The sequence below is a fragment of the Microtus oregoni genome, unplaced genomic scaffold (genome assembly GCF_018167655.1).
Source record: "Microtus oregoni isolate MIOR12 unplaced genomic scaffold, Mior012 000018F_ref0000195, whole genome shotgun sequence".
Taxonomy (NCBI): Eukaryota; Metazoa; Chordata; class Mammalia; order Rodentia; family Cricetidae; genus Microtus; species Microtus oregoni.
Window position 1 is genome coordinate 23,190,329 of NW_024543077.1, and position 22,368 is coordinate 23,212,696.

The 22,368-nt window shown below is 39.2% G+C and overlaps 1 protein-coding gene across 1 annotated transcript in view; it reads left to right on the forward strand.

Moving 5' to 3' along the window:
- The window catches only part of LOC121458940 (structural maintenance of chromosomes flexible hinge domain-containing protein 1), a 142,679-nt gene that overhangs the window by 57,917 nt on the left and 62,394 nt on the right, over positions 1-22,368 (forward strand). Inside the window, exons 20-25 of the mRNA XM_041668368.1 lie at positions 4,340-4,484; positions 9,397-9,493; positions 12,682-12,754; positions 15,282-15,421; positions 17,066-17,200; positions 19,064-19,291. Of these exons, the coding sequence (XP_041524302.1) occupies positions 4,340-4,484; positions 9,397-9,493; positions 12,682-12,754; positions 15,282-15,421; positions 17,066-17,200; positions 19,064-19,291 (818 nt within the window). The remainder of the gene's footprint in view (positions 1-4,339; positions 4,485-9,396; positions 9,494-12,681; positions 12,755-15,281; positions 15,422-17,065; positions 17,201-19,063; positions 19,292-22,368) is intronic.

Genomic DNA, 22,368 nt, shown 5'->3' on the forward strand with positions numbered 1-22,368 from the left:
CCTTGTTCATAGTCTGTCTCACACCAGCTGTTTTGTGTGCTTGTTTATTTGCTGTGTTTATCTTCCATGTCATACTGCTCAAATTACAAAATAAAATATATAAAACATGTTAATTACATTTTAATTACATTGTGAGAGTTTTTAGGTTTTTGCGTTTTGGCTGTTGAGATTCTCCAGGGTGGGACCTTCCAGTCTTCTGCTAGGGAAGGTTATAGCCTGGCACCCAGTGGGAAGAAAGTCAGGCTGCAAAGACCACTGAGAGGAGAAAGGGCTGCCCTGCTATGTACGTCATTCTCCAGCTGGTTTTGCAGTTTTCAGTGAACTGTGCATCCTTTCCTAGTGCTGGGTCTCTCCTTCCTTCCTTAGACCTACCTCTTTTGTTCTCTGGAGAATAGGCCTCTGTCTCGTGTTGGGGGCTCTCTGTGTGGAGGAATGGTGATTCCGAGAACTGAAGCCAGTTTCAAAAGATCTTCCCATTGTGTTGTTTGTTGTTTTGTAGATTTAGGTCTCCTACAAATCTATAGCATCATTACTATGGGTTTTTTTTTTCCCTTTCAAAAATTTACACTTCCTCCCCTCCTCCCATTCTCCTCCCGCTCCCCTACTCATCCTCCTCCCTCCCCCTCCCTCCTTAAGAGAGGGCAGGGAACCCTTCCCTGTGGGAAGTCCAAGGTCCTCCCCCCTACATCCAGGCCTAGGAAGCTTTGCATCCAAATAGACTAGGGTCCCAAAAAACCAGTATGGGCAGTAGAAACAAGTCCCAGTGCCTTTATCAATGGCTTCTCAGTCAGCCCTTATTGTCAGCCACATTCAGAGATTTTGGTTTGATCGCATGCTCATTCAGTCCCAGTCCAGCTGGCTTTGGTGAGCTCCCATTAGAACAGGCACACTGTCTCAGTGGATTGACCAACCCCTCACGGTCCAGACTTCCTTGCTCATCTTCTCTTTCCTTCTCCTCTTCAACTGGACCTTGGGAGCTCAGTCCGTTGCTCTGATGAGGGTCTCTGTCTCTATCTCCATCTGTAGCCAGATGAAGATTCTGTGGTGATATTCGAGATAAACATCAGTGTGATAGTGGGGCAAGGCCAGTTCAGGCACCCTCTGCTCTGCTGCCCAAGGACCTAGCTGGGGACATCCCCGTGGACACCTGGGATTCCCTCAACAGCCAAGTCTCTTGTTAACCCTATAATGGCTCCCTTAATGTAGATATCTTCTTCCCTGCTCCTATATCTGCCCTTCCTCCATCTCCACCCTCCCATTCCCCCAAGCTCTCTCCAGTCTTTCCTTTCTCCCTCCCCCCCTTCCCCCCATCCCCCTACCCCCACCCCCATGCTCCCAACTTTTGCCTGGCAATCTTGTTTCCTTCCATTTTCCAGGAGGATCTATATATGTTTTTCTTTGGATTCACCTTGTTATTTGGCTTTTCTAAGCTTGTGAACTATAGGCTTAATGACCATGGTTTATGGCTAGAGTCCACTAATGAGTGAGTACATACCATATTCATCTTTTTGGTCTGGGTTATCTCACTCAGGATAGTGTTTTCTATTTCCATCCATTTGCATGCAAAATTCAAAATGTCATTATTTTTTACCGCTGAGTAGTACTCTAATGTGTATATATTTCACACTTTCTTTATCCATTCTTCCATTGAGGGGCATCTAGGTTGTTTCTAGGATCTGGCAATTACAAATAATGCTGCTATGAACATAGTTGAACAGATGCTTTTGTAGTATGATTGGGCATCTCTTGGGTATATTCCCAAGAGTGGTATTGCTGGATCCTGAGGTAGATTGATTCCCAATTTCCTGAGAAACCGCCACACTGATTTCCAAAGTGGTTGCACAAGTTTGCATTCCCACCAGCAATGGATGAGTGTTCTTACTCCACATCCTCTCCAGCAAAAGCTGCCATTGGTGTTTTTGATTTTAGCCATTCTGACAGGTGTAAGATGGTATCTCAAAGTTGTTTTGATTTGCATTTCCCTGATTGATAAGGAGGTTGAACATGACCTTAAGTGTCTTTTGGCCATTTGAACTTTGTCTGCTGAGAATTCTCTTTTTAGTTCAGTACCCCATTTTTTAATTGGGTTAATTAGAATTTTCATGTCCAGTTTCTTGAGTTCTTTATATATTTTGGAGATCAGACCTTTGTCTGATGCAGGGTTGGTGAAGATCTCCCATTCAGTAGGATGCCTTTTTGTCTTAATGACAGTGTCCTTTGCTTTACAGAAGCTTCTTGGTTTCAGGAGGTCCCATTTATTCACTGTTGCTCTTGTTGTCTGTTTGTTTTCTTTGTTTTTTTGTTGTTGTGGTGGTGGTGGTCGTTGTAGTTTTTGGAGAAGTTGGAGCTGCATGTTTTTTTTTAGTCAGAAGGACCACTAGAAGGTTTCATGTATTCATGTATCTGTGCACTGTATTTGTGTCTCGTGCCTATGGAGGCCACAATAAACCCGAATCCCTAGATCTGGAGTTATATATGTTTGTGAACTGCTCGGAATTGGATTTGGATCCTCCACCAGTGCTTTTAACCACTGAGCCATCTCTCCAGGCCCAACGTTTTATTTCTTAAAAAATAATTCTTGTTCTAGAAATCTGCTTCATGGTGTAGACTTATTATATTTTAGTTTCCTGTTGAAACATTTATATTGTTTCAATTTTTGACTGAAAAAAGCTTTTTTGTTTGTTTAAATGTGCTAGTTTCTTCTGTACATTTGATACCAAGAATTCTCAAAAACTGTGGCTAGAACACTCAGCAGTAGACTGAGGATTCATTTCCCACGAGCTTATTCCTTTTAGCTTCAACATTTACACAGTAAAATTAGTGGTTAAGCAATTTCTCTGTTAAGGTGTGTGCTCCTTCTCATCCATGTATGTCATCTGAAAGCTTGTTCATTTACAGTGTTTATCAGTTTGAATTTGTGCTTCTCAACTTGAGCTTGTAAGTGAACTACCTCAAAGGACTTATTCAAGCACAGCCTGCTGAATGTCTCTCCAAAAATGTCTTGGTGTATGTTTACTTTTACTAGGGATTGGACCTAGGGCCTCATGTATGGTAGACAAGACCTTGCCAGAGGGATAGCCCCAGTCATTTTTATTTTTAGACAGGATCTCAATAAGGCACCTAGGCGAGCCTTGAGCTTACTCTGTAGCTCAGGCAACTTCCTTCCTGAATATCTCTGTCAGTAGGCATGACTGTTCACAGAGTTTCTGATTTGGCGTGTTTAAGGGTGGACTCTTACGTTTCATTTCCATAAATTCCAAGGAATAGTCAAGATTAGTAGATTAGAGATCACACTGCTAGGTAGACTGTAAGCTCAGAGAGAGCACATATATGGCTGAATTGGTTTCTAATACTGTGTGAATATGTGCACACAAGAAATTGTATGTATACACAGTAAATAAATGAGACTATGAGAATAGGTAATTCTTTTCTTGCCTTTGAATTCCTTATTACTTGTGTTATAATTATTTTCATGTATGTACCTTGTTGTAAGCTCATCAAATCCATTTTGAGAAATTTGAAGTTTTCAATTAAGGGCATAAGCAAAACTGGGGAGTGGTGGCACACACCTTTAATCCCAGCACTTGGGAGGCAGAGGCAGCCAGATCTTTGTGAGTCGAGGCCAGACTGGTCTACAAGAGCTAGTTCCAGGACAGGCTCCAAAACTACAGAGAAACCCTGTTCAATAAACCAAATAAATAAATAAAAATAAATTAAGGGCATAAACATTCTTCATTCTAACAATTTGATAGCTTAAAACCTATTTTAGGTTTGGCATGATGGTGCACACCTATAATCTATCCCTTGGCAGTTAGATTGGAGGATCGCAACAAGTTTACGGGCAGCCTGGTGTGCCCAGCCTACATAGTAAGACTGTTTCCATGATAGTAATAAGAATAAAAGGAAATAAAAGAAACACTTTCATATCTACCCCTTGAATTTTTGTTTACATATGTTGTGAGATAAAATTTTATACTTATTTGCGTGTGTTGGTTGTTGAAATAGTTAAATCTACACAGATTACTTTTTAAGTTTTGTTTTTAATTTTATATCAGTGTGTGGGTATGTGTACAAGTGCCCACAGAGGCCAGAAGAAGGCATCAGATATCCTGGAGCTGCAGCTACAGGCATTGTGAGTCACTTGACAGTAGTGCTGGGAACCAGATTTAGGTCTTCTGCAAGAGCAGCGCAGGTGTTTTAACTGCTGAGCCGTCTTCGCAGTTCTGCACAGATTTAAACGCCATCTTCATTGGAGTTGTCATTTCCAGTAAATGTCTGAGTCTGTTTATGATGTCCCAGTAAAATTTCTCAATACTTTCCCCTTTTGTTTTTGGTAAAGAGGGCAAGCCAGAGAAGTTTTCATTTGGTCTTCTGGATTCCCCTTTTCGTGTTGGAGTTCCATTCAATATTCCTTTGGAGTTACAGGATGAATTCGGTCACACAACCCAGCTATCATCTGATATTCAGCCAGTTCTTGAAGCAAGGTAATTGAAGGATTTATTTGTATTTGTGTTTTTGCTAAGTATTTACTCTTTTTGTGTAAATTATATAGGGTTAGCATGGGCATTAATGTTTTAAATGAATTTTATGATCCCTAGTGATTTATTTAGCTCCAAACCATCCTCTGCAATTACAATATCATGTGCAAATTATTTCACAGAAATTTATTTTGAATTTACTGCTGAAGTCATTGCGTTTTATTCCATTTTCTTTTTTCAAGTGTGGCATGCTGTCTGCTAGTTGCTATTGTTTGCTTAGGGACTGCAGCTGAGGCCTGAGGGATAGTTCAGTCAGTAGACTGCTTGCCTTGGAAGCCCAAGGACATCAGTTCCATCCCCAAGACCCAGATAACTGAGCTTGTGTTTGAACATGGAAGACATTGCTTTTTTTGTTTTGTTTTGTTTTTGGATTATTGAAACAGTCTTGTTATATGGTCCTGGCTGACCTGGAACTCACTGTGTAGATCAGGAGGGTCTTGAACTTGGGACAATCCTCCTGTATATCTGCCTCCTGAATGTTAGGATTTCAGGTATACACTACCGTGTATAGTTGATTGTTTCTTTAATTTTATAATTGTTCTCTCATTTTTCTTCCACTTTCATCTCTGAGGTTTCTTTATTTTCTCTTCTGTATTGGATGTTCAGGAAAGAGAATTGTGCCCAAATCCTATTTCCCAGTCCAGAAAACAAAGATAAATGTAAAAGAAAAGTTCTATTATTGAATAAATGATAAGCCACCATGTGATCAGGCAACCTGCTCAGGAAGTTTGCAAAACCAGAAGGAAGTATCTTACTCTTTGGTTGTTGTTGTTGTTCTATTTTAATAGCTGAATGAATGCAAACCATTCAATTGATGCCTTTCTTATGATTTTGTTGGAGATGATGGATTAGAGGTAACCATCACTTTAATGGTTCTCTGAATGTTTAAAACAAAACATGAAGTGCTGGACTCCAGGAAGAGCTGGGTACAGTGAGGCATTGAACTACAGTAAAGAGCTGACAGAGCAAAAGAAATCCAAAAGTGATGGACAAAGAAATGAACACCCCGAACTTAAGGAGTTAGGTGACAGTGGGAAGGGTAGAATCCCCTCATGGAACTGCGGACAGAGGTGAAATAGAATGCCTAGGCACACACAACCCAGCACTCTGTAGAATATACACCAGAAGGTCTGTGACCTGCACAACAATGAAGAGACACTTACAGCTTGGTAACCAAAGATGTGGTGGGAAATCATCTGAAGATTGATCTTAACATCAGACCTGGGGGAGCAAGTGGAAGCCTTTGCATTTGTTATCTTCTACCAATGGCTTCCTGTCTGCTGGGTAAGCACTTGTCCACCTTGAGAATCAGTGTGGACCCAAGGAATCTGATTGTGACTTGGATGCAGACTTGGGAAGGTGGGTCTCTGTGGTGGGCGGTGCAGCCCTGTTTCCTCAACGATTAATTTTTCAGTCTTTTTGTTACAGGAGCTAATAGTTTGGTTCCTAACTAGTCAAGGAACAAGAGGACCAGGGTAGGAATGGAGGATGAGGAGGTTTTCATTCAGTGTTATCGTTCTTAATTTTTTTTTTTAGCTTCTGCCTCTAATTCAATGATCTTTTGCTTTAATCTGTTCAAATATAAACTTTAACATACATGTTAGTGTTGGAGAGAGGAATTCTGGGATTTAAATATCCACCATTCCCTCCTATCCCCCGTATGCCTTTTCTCTCTTCTTTTCTGCTCATTTCTCTGAATCTGCTGGCATTATCAGCTTCTGGGTAGTATCTGCGACACATTTTGATTCCAACTTTTTTCACAGCTGCTTTAGGCTTTCAGCTTTGTTGCAACTATGAATTGATTTTTCATTGGCCTGGATTTTGTTGTCTTTGCCCCTTCTTACATTCCACGTTTTATTTGTATTTGCTTTAGTAGTAAAAGTTTCTTTTATATATTAGGGGATTTCAAGAGCCAGCAAAACCATGGCATATGATTAAGAGCTATTTTGTATGCCACTTTGCATTGTTAATGTTGATTTTGTTAAATATGTAGCAAGATGCCATTGTTTTAGAGTAGGCTTCTGCAGTAGGCCCCAACAGACTAGAATAGAATCAAAAGGAGTCACTTCTGCTAAAACTCTAGTAACCAAGGTAAAACTAAGTTGTTAATCTGAACTCCTAACACCTCAGAATGAGATAATAGATAGTTCAGATGGGAGGCCCACTTGGCACATTACTGAAGTGCTTTCTGTCTTAACTCCTGAACCTCTGGGTACTATGAAATAACTTGCTGTTTACTAATCAGTTACTGTCCTGGTGCCCTGCCATTACTTTATAAGAAAAGTTACCTTTTAAAAAAGCTTTTATCTCATTTTTAATTCTGTGTGCGTTGGGCACGTGTACACGTGAGTGCAGATGCTCAAGGTCAGCAGAGGACATGTGTACACGTGAGTGTGTGAGTGTAGATGCTCAAGGACAGCAGAGGACACGTGAGTGTGTCAAGGACAGCAGAGGACACGTGAGTGTGTGAGTGCAGGTGCTCAAGGACAGCAGAGGACACGTGTGCTCGTGAGTGCAGATGCTCAAGGACAGCAGAGGACACGTGAGTGTGTGAGTGCAGATGCTCAAGGACAGCAGAGGACACGTGTGCACGTGAGTGCAGATGCTCAAGGACAACAGAGCTTCAGATTCCCGTTGAGCTGGGTCTGGGGCTGTGAGCTGGCCCCTTGCGGATGCTGCATCTGACATCTGGCCATCTGTAAGAGCAGTACATGTGCTTAATTATTATTTTTTTTTTTTTGGTTTTTCGAGACAGGGTTTCTCTGTGGTTTTGGAGCCTGTCCTGGAACTAGCTCTTGTAGACCAGGCTGGTCTCGAACTCACAGAGATCCGCCTGCCTCTGCCTCCCGAGTGCTGGGATTAAAGGCATGCGCCACCACCGCCCGGCCATGTGCTTAATTATTGAGTCATTCTCCAGACCAAAGGACTTAAAGTGATCAGTCTGGACCATCAGGGTAGCTCAGTGGGTAAGATTATTGCCACCCATCCTGAAGGTGTGCATTAATCACTGGGATCCACATGGTAGAAGGAGCTAGCCTCTGACCTACACACACACACACACACACACACACACACACACACCATGGTTTGCATATACACCGTGGACTGCAGGCACTGCAGGCACATATTATATACACACAAACAATAAATTTTAAATTGCTGATAAGCTTTTTTTCCCATCTTTATCTTTTTCTCTGTGTAGAACAAGCCTTGTTATTTTGTTTATTGGAACACTTTGTTAGAATGAATTGAAATGAAATAGTGCTACTCGATTATAAAATCAAAGACTCTTAAGGTCTTTGTTGTTAAATCTTACTGTCTGTTCGGAAAATACCTATAAGCCCTTGAATTCTGTGCTTGAGAAGAATGAGCTTTTTCTTTACTTGATGTACCTTTTCTCTTTCTTTCCCTGGGCGTCGTAGCTAACCTAGGCATTACTTGCACGCTGCGATAGAAAAGGTATTCAGCATCTATAGTAACAAGTTTACAGCAGCATGAAAGCCACTTTGTTAGTGAGACTTCTCTGACGCCGTTCTGCTTACTAGATAGCAGATACTGCCTAAAATTTTACTGTGGGAAAGACGTGCATAGAAAAGAGTGAGGATTCCATGAGTACATCCTGTGAGCCTGGTGTACTGGAGGGTTTCTCTGCTAAGGGATATAGTGTGGTCTACCTTTGTATTCTTTTCGCTTTTGATTTTTGTTTTGTTTTTTGAGACAGGGTTTCTCTGTGTAGCTTTGGAGCCTGTCCTGGCACTCACTCTGTTGATGAGGCTAGTCTTAAATTCTTAAAGATCTGCCTGCCTCTGCCTCCTGAGTGCTGGGATTAAAGGCGTGCGCCACCACCGCCCGGCTCTACCTTTGTATTCTTATTGTATCCACAGTGAGAGTCCAGGTTGATCCACAGTGTCAAGGCTTGTATTTGATATTCTTACCAACTCTAACTTTTATGGACAAGCCTAATGAAAGGAAGCTAAGGTAGATTCCAGGGGTAGTTGCAAGTAGGGTTTCTCATGCAGGGTATACTTGTTGTTTGTATCTGCCTTTTTGTGGGGTTTTTTGGTTGTTGTTGCTTTAAAATACTTTTATGGTATTTATAAATGCATAGTGAAAAAGGCTAATTATATAAGACTACGTCTGTGGAGATTCTGTTACAGTGAAGTAAAGAATAATCAGCAGTTATCCCTGTGTTTGTACAGTGACAGGTGTGATATTATATCAGACTTTTGTTGGCCATGTAACTTGCCTTATTTCTTGTGTCTTGACCAACTCAACATGTGTGGTTTTTATCTTATCAGTCTGTCACAGTATTTTCAGTTTTTATCCCATTAGTGTCACTTATACTTACTTGGTCATATGTTTTTCTATTATAGAATATTTGTAGCTAATTAGAGTAGCACACATCTGTAATCTTAGTACTAGGGATGCTGAGGTGGGAGGATTATGAACTTGAGGCAAACTTGGCTATATATGGAATTCTTGACTCAAGGGGGAAAAGACGCTTTTAGGAATTTTCTTCTCTTTTTTTAAATTTTTTTCATTTTATTCATTTATTTTATGTGCGTTGGTGTTTTGCCTGCACACATGTCTGTATGAAGGCACTGGATCCTGGAACTGGAGTTACAGACAGAGCTGCCATGTGGGTACTGGGAACTGAACCCCAGGCCTTTGGAAGAGCTGCCAAGTGCTCTTAAACGCTGAGCCATCTCTCCAACCCCAAATTTTCTTCTCTTTACTTCCTATTTAAATTAAATTAGAAATTTTATTAGAAAGATGAATTAAACATGCCTGTAGTACATTTGCAGCCTCGTTTGTAGAGAACTCAGAGGAATTTATAAATAATCTTTTTGTTTTCCAGTGGTCTGTCTTTACATTATGAAGAAATAACCAGAGGCCCAAATTGTGTAATTCAAGGTGTCGTAGCTAAAGGTCTGGTTAACTCTTGTCAAGGCAAGGTAAGCATTATACATAAATGTTACAATACTTATTATTTGTTTCCTATTATGGTAAATTGGAAATTGATTGTTGACTGACCTGGGTTTATTTTCCTTTGTTTTGTATTTTGTAAACAAGATCACAGTAATTCCGAGTTGTTAGAAATTCGTCAATGCTATGTTACCTCAGAGCGGTGTGACGATGTCACTTGTACGGCTGTAGTCATTTCAGCATCCTCGAGTTAAATGTTTTCTAGCTGTCTTCTTCATTCAGAACCATTTATTCAGCATTTCTGGTAGTATTCCAGTTTTTCTCCCTTCTATTCTTTTATTTTTCTTAGAACAGAAACTACAATTTTAAATCAATGAGACTGTAGCTGACTATTTTGACATGTTTTGATAATTAACAGGGAAGCATTTAGCAGGGATGTCTATGGTTAAGAAAGATACAGGTATGTCCTCTCAATGTTATGTTTAAATTAGAGCTTCCTGGGGCCTGAGTCTGTGATAGAGCGCTTGAAAGGCACTGGGTTTAAAAGCACCAGGCCAAAGAAGAGAGGAACATCTGCTTTCTTCAGACAGTTCAGCTAGAGTAGCTCCGATCTGAAATGTTTTGAATATTAACATGATGACACAGGTAACAAGTCTAAACCTGACCTTGTTTGATAAATGTCAGTCAAAATGGGCACGCCAGAATTGCTGTAGAGAAGTTGATTGAAGATGATATATTTAAGGCAGAAAATAGATGAATTTCATGTTTAGACTTGCTTCATTACTCGGATACCTTTGTTTATAGAGATGCTCCAAAATTCGAAATGCTTCTAATTCAAATATTTTTATGTTGTACGGAGGTGTTTAGTCTGTATGTAAGTCTGTACCATGTGTGTGCCTGGTGCCTGAGGAGGTCATAAGAAGGATCAGGGCCCCTGGAAACTGGAGTTAAAAGTTGTGAGCTACCATGTGGGTGCTGGGATTCAAAGCGAGGTTCTCGAGTAGAGCAGCCAGTGCTCTTAACCATCTCTCTAGTGTGTGATAGGAAACTTGGCACACTCTTGTTTCATACTATCAAATTATCAGGTTTTACATATGCATCTTTCTTGTTTGAGATTTGGGTCAAATTTTAAATGTTAGATGAACTTTAAAATGCTTTCTAGATTCTCAGTTTACCTTAAAATAAGTAAATTTATAGAAGGGTTTAAAGATAACAAGAGCTTACAGATTCATTCTCTCTCTCTGTCTCTGTCTCTCTCTTTTTTTTGAGGCAGCATTTCTCTGTGTATTAGCCCTAGCTGTCTTGGATCTCGCTCTGTAGACCAGACTGGCCTTGAAATCAGAGTCCACCTGCCTCTGCCTCTCCAGTATTGGGATGATAGGCCTGTGTCACCACCGCCTGGCTCATAAGCTCACAGAGTTTCCATGTTAACATCCCAGAGCCACATATATTTATACACACTAAGAAACATTAGGACAGTACTAGTGAGAAAACTAGACTTTATTTAGATGTCTCCAGTTACTGTTACCTTTCTGTTCAAAATCCAGGCAAGAATATTCCATTCCATTCAGAGGTTTTTAGATGTAGGTTTTTTTTTTTAACTTTGTTACATTGAAATGTTATTACAGCCTTTTCCTCCTTTCAGTCCCTCCCGTGTCCCCACTCCCTGCTCGCTCTCAAATTCTTATGAATTTTTTAAATCTATTTTTCTGTGTGCTTTCTGGTCACCGCGTGATCTCTTGTTCTGTGCTTTTTGATTGGTCTTGGTTTTCTGTAATGACCTGTCTATGATGCAAAGAGATTTTTTTGATGCAACAAGATGTGGGGGCTACATTTAGCTGTAGGTGTAAGGATACGTATTTAGAGTGTTGTTAGGAATTATGCTGGCTAAGTAACTTTACTTAGTAAACTTTACTAAGTAACTCTACTTAGTGGTTGTAGATTCTCCAAGATCTATGACCTTACTAACCTAGAATAGTTGGGTAGGTTTCTGATACCAGACATGGTTTCCCTTTTGTTGAGTAAGCTTTAAGTCTAAATAGAAAGCTGTTGTTTATCAACAAATCATGCATGCCACTGTTGAACCTTTAAGGACATTGCACCCGGATGATCACAATGCAGATGATAGGCATCATAGCTTTGTAGGAGTATTAAAACTTGCATGGTACCCTCTGATACCATGAAAGCTAGTCCTCAAGGGAGGAAGCTTTCAAATCAGTGCCAGCTCAGTGTTGAAGTGCATGGTGTCTTGAGCAGTAAGGATTTAAAGAGAACAACAATGGACATGGCTGAGTAAGTATTCATGGAGTATGATGTTGAGTCCTATACCTGACTCATATGGAGTATTTATTTTTAGCTTCTTGAGGATTCTTCACACTGGTTTCCAGGGTAGATGGACCATCTTGATTGAAAGTTCCCTTTTTTCCACATCCCTTTCAGCATTTATTGTCTCAGGTTGTTCCATTACTCTTTGCCATTCTGATAGAGATAAGATGAAATCTCAAAGTTGTTTTGATATGCATCTCCCTAATTGGTAGGGATGGTGAACATTTTCTACTACTTATCCAATTTTATTTCTTCTTTTGGGGAGCTCTGTTTAGATCCATGCCCATATGCTAAATGTCTTTTACTTAGATCCCTTTAGTTACTATTACCTTTCTGTTCAGAGTTCAATCCGTTTTTTTCCTACTCCTTGTTTCACTTAAAAAATACTTTTTGTTTTTCGTGTGATCTTTATGACTGCTTTGCCTGCATGTGCATATGTGCACCTCATGTATGACTGCTTTGCCTGTGTGTGCGTATGTGCACCTCATGTATGACTGCTTTGCCTGCGTGTACGTATGTGCACATCATGAGTGCCTGGTGTCTGGAGACCAGAAGAGCTAATTGGATCCCCTGGAACTTGTAGTGGAATTGGATGCTGATACCTGAACTTGGGTCCCTTGCAAGAGCAGCAAGTGCTGTTCACCACTGAGCTGTCTTTCTACCCCTGCTTTACATCTTTATAAAACCCTTCTGATTCTGATAATTACCTGAGGTACACCGTTTGAGGAAAGTTTTTTTTTCCTCCTGGGATTTTAAATATTTGTAATAATTTTGGAGACTAAATTATGAGTAAATTTATACAATGATAAGGAAATTAGAAAGCAAACAATCAGAATTGAAATGGTAAGCTACTTAAAATTTAGGTTTAATTTTTGCTGTCTTTTTTCAACAGAATTTTAATCTGAAGGTTATTATTCCGGGCTTAAAAGAAGATTCACAGATTTTGAAAATTAGATTGCTACCTGGTAATATTATTTTAACTTTTTAAATATTCTTAGGTTGCTGTGGTGGTGAATGGCCAGAATATAGGAGGTTGGGCAGTAAAAGAGTACAATTTAATTATGTATATGGGGGTAGCATATGCACATGGATGCTGTGCCTACAGCAGTCGGGTGACAGATCCCCCAGAAATGGATTGCAATTTTGATACTATCCTGGGCTGCAATAATGAGATTTTGTCAAAAATACAAACAAAGAAGAAATGGCATTATGATAAAAGTATAGTGATGCTTTTATGCAGTTTGATGTTTGAGATTATTAATCCCTCCAAGTCTCTGTATCTTAAAAAAAAAATTGAGACAGTCTAGACCAGGCGACCTCAGAGACTATATATAACCAACTAAGGATGGATGACCTAGAGCTTACAATCCTCCTGCCTCAACCTCCAAAGTTAGACATGTAACACATAAACCTGCTTGGTTTATGTGGTGTAGAGAGTGAACTCAGGCCTATGTTCAAGGCAAATACCCTAATCAGTGGAGCTACACCCCAAGCTCCAGTATAAGTCTCAAAAATACATTTAGAGTTACTAAACATAACTCAGTCTTAGGGAAATTTTTTAAGTACAGTGTATTAGGAAACATCTAGAGATAAGCTTATTAGACTTAGGTTTAAATTCCTATATCAATCTTACTGGTATAACATTCATGTTTTAAGAATTATAGATCCTTGTTAATTTGATAAGAATTCATCTTGGGACAATGAAATTGTATTCAACTTACATAGACTGGAATTTGCTGTTTAATTTAAGGGATAGTCTGTTTTAAGGATCCAAAAAGAGTATTTTGTAATCAGGCCATTTGGGTTTCAGTATAGGTAAACTTGGTCTGGCTGCTTTTTCACGCAATCATTGGAATGTTACCTGCTCTCGTAGGGTTGTAGCTGTAGAATGAGATCAAATGCAGTCCTCACTCTGCTTGGTTGTGCACTCGTTGAAGAGAGAACACAGTACTGGTTACATATGAGCTTTCTTTAACACTGTCCTGTGCAGAGTGAGACCTGCCAGTATTTGTGATGCCTAGGGTTATGTTTATTGAGTGTTTTATACTTGATCCTAAACAAAAGGCCAAGGAACAGTTGGCATGCAAGTTGTAGTTATGATCCTTAGAAACCTTGGCTATAACAGCTTGCCCATGGATGTTCATTTGTCCTGGATGACAGCAGAAGGAAACAATGACTTATTTGCATTTACAATTTGAAGTTCTTGCAGGTTTTACACAGTCATAAATTGATAAAGAAGTGAAAGCTAGTACAACCAAGGGGGAAAAAGTTCATTTAGAGTAATAAATATGTATGCTTTTAGAAGTAAGCTAAACCAAATGAACTGACTTGTAGAAATCTCATTACTTAGGTATGTTTTTTAGTGCTTTTTAATTTGATAGAAATAACAAATTAAAAAATAGCACAGTATTGCGGTAGGAGAGAAAGAAACCTTTTCACAAACCAGGATTTAAGCTTGACTTTGCCACTTTCTGACCTTGGGTCCAGCACATCTCTTTATATTGAATATTTTTTATGTGTTTCTTTGATTAAATATTTTCTGTTCCATTTGTATAAAATGGAAGTGATAGAACCTTGTGTTCTGTATAATGCACATAGCAGTGCTGACTTAAAACATGACATCGTAGTTGACAGTTATGAAATAGTCACTGTTAACCAATATTATAAACTAAAATAATTGTGTCTAGTAACTGTTTTGTATACTTTTATTAACAGTATTTAGCATAAATTGAATTTTCAAGTATTAAGGATTGTACATATAGTTTGTTGTTGAAGTATAGATCTATCTTGTTAACCTTATAAGAAATGTATGATATGTTCATGATATCAAAGACAGTGAGCAGTATACTTACCTGCTTATGTAATTGCTTAATCACCAGGTGTTTGTTTATAACATAGCCCAATGCTAGTCTGCAGCTCTCAGATGCTGAGATTACAGGATTGTACCATCATGCTGGACCCGGACTCAGCATGTTATTTCCTGTGCTGGAGCCAGCAGTCATTCACTGTATAAAGCTAAAGATGATAAATAAACAGTATTTTTTAATAAACTTATTTTGCTTCTTGAATACTTTCCCTCCTAATATTTTCAAGGTTTCTCAGGACTGTTTAGGACGTTTCTAGCATGAGCTAATCAGTGTCTATAGCTTGCACGTCTAACCTAGACATCTCCTTTATTTATTTATTTTTTGCAAGATAGTATCTCTGTGTAGTCCTAGCTATTCTAGAACTTTGTAGATCAGTCTGGTCTGAACTCAGAGATCTGCCTCCTGGGTGCTAGGATTAAAGATGTGCACCACCTCTCCCCCAGACATCAGACATTCAATTATGCTATTGAGACAGCTCCATCATACACACTAAGTATGTTTGGAAGATAGAATTTATCAAGTTCTGTATTTTTTCTTTGTTCATCGGTCATAAATATTAATACAAAAGATATCTTAGTCTATTTAATCTATTGAATATGAACTTTATTATGTAATTTCCTGATAGGTCCCCCTCATCGACTAAAAGTGAAACCTGACTCGGAAATTCTGGTTATAGAGAATGGAACAGTGTTCCCATTTCAGGTGGAAGTTGTGGATGAGTCAGACAACGTAACAGCACAACCGAAGCTGATTGTCCACTGCAAGGTGAGCTTATTGTGACGCACAGTTATGAGTACTTAGAGCTGTGCTAGTGCAAGGCAATGACTATCTGTTTGCTGCTTCAGCGTTAAGTCTTAAATAGTAAACTTTTATGTTTTTGTTTTTTAATTGTGTACATTGCAACATTTAATTGAAACCAAAGGAAGTAAGTCAGACTCTGTCTTTTGTCCTTTTTATTTGTTTTGGTTTGATTGTTTATTTTGGATTTCTTTTTTCAAGACTGAGTTTCTCTATGTAGACCAGGCTGGCTTCGAACTCAAAAGATGCTTCTGCTTCCCGAGTACGGGTGTTAAATGTGTGGCTGCCATTCAGTCAAGTCCCAATAAGTACTCCATAGAAGATTTAGAAGATTTCTTAGAACATTTCCTTGGGTTGGGGGCATTGTTGTTGTTTTGTTTTGTTTACTTCGAGACAGGGTTTCTCTCTGAAGCCTGTCCTGGAACTTGTTCTGTAGGCCAGGCTGGTCTCCAACTCACAGAGATTCGCCTGCCTCTGCCTCCGAGTGCTGGGATTAAAGGTGTGCGCCACCATTGCCCAGCGAGACAGGATTTCATAAAATTGTTCAAGCTGGCCTTGAACTCACCCTGTAGATCAAGAAGGCTTGAATTCATGATTGTTTCTACTGCCTTAATCTCTTGAGTATTTGGATAAAAGGCTTTCACTACCAGGCCCATCGAAGCAGTTTCATAAATTTTCTCCCTTCTCTTTCCTCTACCCCCTCGTATACATGTCTCTGTCTATATCAATTTTCGTTTGTTTGAATGCATATGGCAGAGTAGCTGGGCAGCTAGATTCAGGAAATTCCTCTGTCTCTGTCTCCTACCCTGCTTTAGGAGCACTGGGATTGGAGAGGTGCACTGTAGTGACTACTTTGATGTGGTCTCTGGGGATTCAAACTCACGTTGTCCTTAATCAACTACCGAGCCACCTCCCCACATTCCTCCCTGGACTTTAGAGAAGGTGTTTCACTTATTAAAGAGAATGATAAAGCTCTCTGAGAGTTTTTGATTAACACAGAAACAAAGGGGATAAGATCTACAACAAAGGAAACTCAAGACAGTAAAAAAAGAGGGCCAGTGTGATGGCTATAACTTGTGTAATCCCAGCTCCAGGACATCCCATAGCCTCTTCTTTCCTTAGACACACACATACACAAGCATACACCCACACTCAGATATACACGTGATCTTTTTTTAAGTTAAAAAAAAAGAATAGTGGGGGCTGGAGAGATGGCTCAGTGGTTAAGAGCATTGCCTGCTCTTCCAAAGGTCCTGAGTTCAATTCCCAGCAACCACATGGTGGCTCACAACCATCTGTAATGGGGTCTGGTGCCCTCTTCTGGCCTGCAGGCAGACACAGACAGAATATTGTATACATAATAAATAAATAAATAAATAAATAAATATTTAAAAAAAAAAAAGAATAGTGTTTGAGGAATTTAGTTTTCCTCAATGGTAAATTTTATGTAACATAGAAAATTACTTTTTATTAAAAAATTCTAGTGTCTTGAGTTTTACTTAGAATTTTCCAATGTCTAGCCCAAAAGCTATGGTAAATTATTCATGAATTTGAACAGTTAATGAGTAGTTATGGATTGGTTCATTAATGATTTTTCTGTCCTCCCTCTAGTTTCTAGGTGCTCCAAGCCTGCCAGTCTACACTGTGGATTGTAGTAGCTCTGGGACCAGCATCCTAACAGGGTCAGCAATTCACGTTAAGAACATTAAGAAAGACCAGACACTGACTGCTAGGATTGAGATACCTGTAAGCTACCATTCTCCTTGGTATTATGCCGAGTCTTTAACAGCCGTGGAGTAGTTATGCAAAATTGTTTGATGCTAAATGTGTAATACTTTGGTTCTCTTAAGAAAAACAATGTGAAGTGTAATAGTATTTAGCATTATCTATTATGTATTAATAATTTTCTTGATCGAATCTCTTACAATGTTTATAACTACTAGTGAGTATATTTTCCTTTTATAAAGGTATATTTTAAATTGGATGTGTGTGTGGGTATCTATATGGGGATAAGTATATGTAAGAGCAGATACTCTCGGAGACCCAGAGTCCTTGGATTCCTTAAAACTAGAGTTCTAGGCAGTTGTGACCTACCTGGTTTAGGCAATGAAGCTGAACTCAGGTGGATCACAAAAGTAGTATGTGCTCTAAACCACTGAATCATCTCTCTAACCCAGGAAATAGTTTCTTAAAACTTACCTAACATTAAAGCACACCATTGTGTTTTATTCTTGTTTGTTTCTTTGAAAGTTTTGTAAAGATTCCTACTTGAACTACTACTGAAAGACATGAAGACCTTTATCTTGTATGCATGAGTGTAACTTTTGTAAGCGTACATGGCTAGTGGAGGGTACTAGAAACAGTCTGTACAATTGCCAGATGAGGTAACAAACATTGAGACGTGAATAGATTTCTTAGCAGTTGATGTGGGAGAGGAATCAATCAGCTGGTTAACTCATACTTACCTACTAATTTATCTAATACTGATATAGTGACCCTTATATATCTAATATTAATGCCTTGATACTTTATTTTAATTTTTGAGACAGGGTCTCTCTGTGTGGCTTTGATTATCCTGGAATGCACTCTAGAGCTCAGGGTGGCCTCGATCTCACAGAGATCTGCCTGTCTCTGCCTCCCGAATGCTGGGAATAGAGATAGACACAACCACCACCTGGCACTGCTTAATATTTTATAATGTAGAGTTTTTAAATAAACTAATAAATTTTAAATAACCTTAATGGTTATCTATAGGAATACTTGTAGATAGACAAGAAAGAAAACAAACTAAGTAATATTTAAGGTTATTTTAGAATTAATAACTTTGTGCCATTGAAGGTATTATAGTTTAAGAAGTGGTGGTGTAATGGTTTAATGCGCTTCTTTATGATGGATCCTGTACTACTGATGTGCTAGTAATCAGTATAAATTTCTCGGTATGTTGATAAGCTCAGGTTTTGAAGTATCTAAAGCCCTTCTGGCTATGAAGAAGTTGTTTGATTTATCCCAGTGTGCTATTAACTGAAAAAAAAAACCCATAAATTTCAATACAGCTTAATACTTGCAGTATCTTAGGTGGCAGCAATTTGTCTTCAGTTTAATGGAAAGTTCTTGGTTTCTTCTTTCCTGAATCTGTGACTTAACTTAAATCTTGTGACTTTATAATAATTTTAAATGAATTTAAAAAACAAGAAAGAAGGCATTCTTGTTAGTAGTTTTCAGCATGTAGCCTATGCAATTTATGCCTGACGGTATAAAGTTTATATTATTAAAAATATAATACTTTTTTTTGTTTGTTTGTTTTAAAGGCAAGGTCTCCTGTATATTCCAGGCTGACCTTGAACTTACTGTGTAGCTGAGAATGGCTTGAACTCCTGACCTCCTGCCCACACCTCCCAAGTTCTGAGATTGCAGGTGGGTGCCACCACATCTGGCTTATAATGCCTTTTTAATGATAAAACCTGATTACAGAGTTACAAGTAACTGTAATGAGATGCCCTTTTCTATTACAGAAGCTAAATTGTTAAACCATGCCATGGATTTGCCATTAGAGAAAAGAGAAAACGAATACATAGGTCACTCAGAGTATATTCATCTTTTCTCTTCTAGAGTTGTAAAAATGTGTCACCTGTGGAAAAGACTATCAAGTTACTTCCCAGTAGCCACGTTGCTCGACTACAGATATTTAGTGTGGACGGACAAAAGGCGATCCAGGTCAAGCATCAGGATGAGGTTGATTGGGTCGCAGGGGATGTAATGCAGAATCTGATTTTTCAAATGTACGATGAAGGAGAAAGAGAAATCAATATTACACCATCCTTGGCAGAAAAAATCAAAGTAAGTATTTTAAACAAGTTGTTTATTTGTAAAAAGTCTTATGTTTAGAAATTTGAAATATTGTGGATTTGATAAGAAATTATCAAAGAAAAAGACTGTTATTAGTATGGTATTAAAAGAATTGTAGTATTTGACTGTGAGTTTTAAATCATAATTAGACTCTGACACATTTTTACCAGTGGGAAATAAGCTTGTGTGTTCCTGTAAAATAAAAATAGAAATTCTGTGAACTCATGGAAAGCATAAGAGAGGACAGCAGCTGAGGTGGTCAGTTTTCTTCTCAGTAAGCTCTCTGGGCTTTCTTGCTGAGCTTCCTCCCCAGTTGGTTTTACATACATAGCCATTGAGAGTGACATTGGAGTATTGGCATCCATTCTTGCTCTCAGATGGTCATTGTCTACTTCTGATGGCTAGTTACTGTGTACCTTGACTTCAAGACTTTTTCCTCAGAAAACTTTTTGAACCACAGCTGCAGGGTATGGACTGGCAGTGTTTCAAGTTTTCTCTGCTGCTTGACAACTCATTTTGATCTGGAATAAGAAAATCACTCAAGGCAGGTGTGATAGCCTTTAATCCCAGTACTTAGGAGTAAAGGTAGGAAGATCTCTATTGAGTTTAAGGCCAACCTGATCTACATAGTACATTTAGGACAGCCAGGGCTATGTAGAGAGACCTGATACATAGGTACTTAGGTAGGTGGATGGGTGGAAGGAAGGAAGGAAGGAAGGAAGGAAGGATTACTCAGATTTGAATCTTGCCTAACATTTCCATAGTACAATACATAAAAACCAGCAGGTCATGAATAATGTACAGAATAAAATACACTGAGAATGCACATTAAGGTAATGTATACCTGGGCAGTGCTGGTGCACACCTTTAATCCTAGCACTCAGGAGACAGAGGAAGGTGGATGTCTGTGAGTTCGAGGCCAGCCTAGCCTACACAGCTAGTTCCAGGACAATCTGGGCTAAACAAAGGAACACTGTCTTGAAAAACAAACTGACAAAAAAAGATGATGTATAACATAACCATTATTATTTAAAAATGTACTTCAATATCAGACAACAAATTTCAATAGTAAGTTGTTTTTGCACTAACTTGATACTTTAAATTATGGACTAGATAGGTTTTGGGTGTAGTGATGAGGCAAGCAGGCCTGCTTTTTGTCCCGTCCAGCTCCCGCAGTTTAGCCCCAGAAATAATAACACAGAAACCGTATTCATTTAAACAGTGCCTGGCCCATTAGTTCAAGCTTCTTATTGGCTAATTCTCACATCTTGATTAACCCATTTCTAATAATCTGTGTAGCACCACAAGGTGGTGGCTTACCAGGAAGATTCTAACCTACGTCCATCTTGGGCCGGAGCTTCATGGCGTCTGCCTGACTCTGCTTTCTTTCTCCCAGCATCCTGTTCTGTCTACTCCACCTATCTAAGCTGCTGTCCTATCAGAAAGCCCAGGCAGTTTCTTTATTAACCAATGAAATCAGCACATAGACAGAAGACCCTTCTACAACATTTGGTGTTTTTTTTTTTTGTTTTTTTTTTGTTTTGTTTTGGTTTGGTTTGGTTTATTTTTTGGCATGGACTTGATTGAAATGTGGATGATGTACATGTGAAAAACTTGTACTTAGAGAAATGGTTTTTAGGTTGACAAGATGGCTCAGCAGGTAAAGGACCTAGGGCTGAGCCCATTTTCCTGAGTTCTGTCCCTAGGACCCACATGATGGAAAGAGAGAACTGATTCCTACATCTAGATCTCTGATTTTCTTTCTTTCTTTCTTTATTTATTTATTTTAAGACAGGTTTCTCTGTAGCTTTGGAGCCTGTCCTGGAACTAGCTCTTGTAGACCAAGCTGGCCTCAAACTTACGGGAGATCCATCTGCCTCTGCCTCCTGAGTACTGGGATTATAGGTGCGCCACCACCGCCTGTCTAGATCTCTGATTTTCATGTCCCATAGCATGCTCATACATTTATTCCCTTGCAAGCATACATGTGCACATCCATACAAAAATAATTAATTTTAAAAACTTAAAAAATATTTTCATGGCTTAACAAATTTCCAGGCTTTGGTTTTCTACTTAGTTGGCTGCTCTACCGTAGGTCCTAAGTTCAATTCCCAGCCAACACGTTGTGGCTCACAACCATCCATAATGAGATCTGGTGCCCTCTTGCTCTCTTCTGGCCTGTAGGCATACGTGCAGGCAGAACACTAAATGCATAATAAATAAATAGATCATTAAGGTTTTAACTTTAACATAGTAAAATATATAACAAAGCTGAACCTCAGCTGTGGGGCAGCCACAGGAGAGCACGCAAGGGTGGGAAGTAGAGGGGAGCCGAGCCACAGGTTGAGGACAGGTGGCAGGGAGGCAGGGAGCAGTGGGAGCTGTAATCCGGCCACAGTGGATGGAGAATGTGGCACAATTAAAGGAAGGCCCACAGGAGCACATAACAAAGGATTACAAATGTTTATTGGGGATCACTCGAAATAAGAGAGCCACTGTGTTCCTCTGCTGTGTGGGCACTGGAGTGAACTGACCTCCGACCACCAACCAGGTGAAAGGAAAAAAGGCCTGAGCGTGCTTTGGTCTGTGCTTATAATACCTCACACCACACCCTAATGGTCTGGTACCTAAAGGCTATTGGCTGAATGAATTCCCGCAACATCAGCCCTTTTTTCTTATCAAAACGTTTTTCAAAGTGTTAAGAAAAATGTCCAGGTGTCTTTTTTCTTTTCTTTCTCAGAGCTACAGTCTTTGAGGTAGTTGTGTATCTTCAGAGACTTAACAATGGTTGCAGGAAGTCAGGCCTCCCATTTTGTAGCATGAGAGTGGGCAGGACACAGCCTTTGTCGTATATATTTCTTTCTTATCCCCTGTCATTCAAACAACATCAAGTAGAAAACAGTATCAATGATTTTTGAACTCCCAATCAAAGGCTAAAAACAGCAAGTTGAGCTAAAACTGTCTTTTTTTTATGATATCTCTGTTCATTCTTTTTGTTTATTGTGATAGGGTCTGACTATGTAGTCCAAAATAGGCCAGAATTTTCTATCCTCCTGCCACTCTTTTTT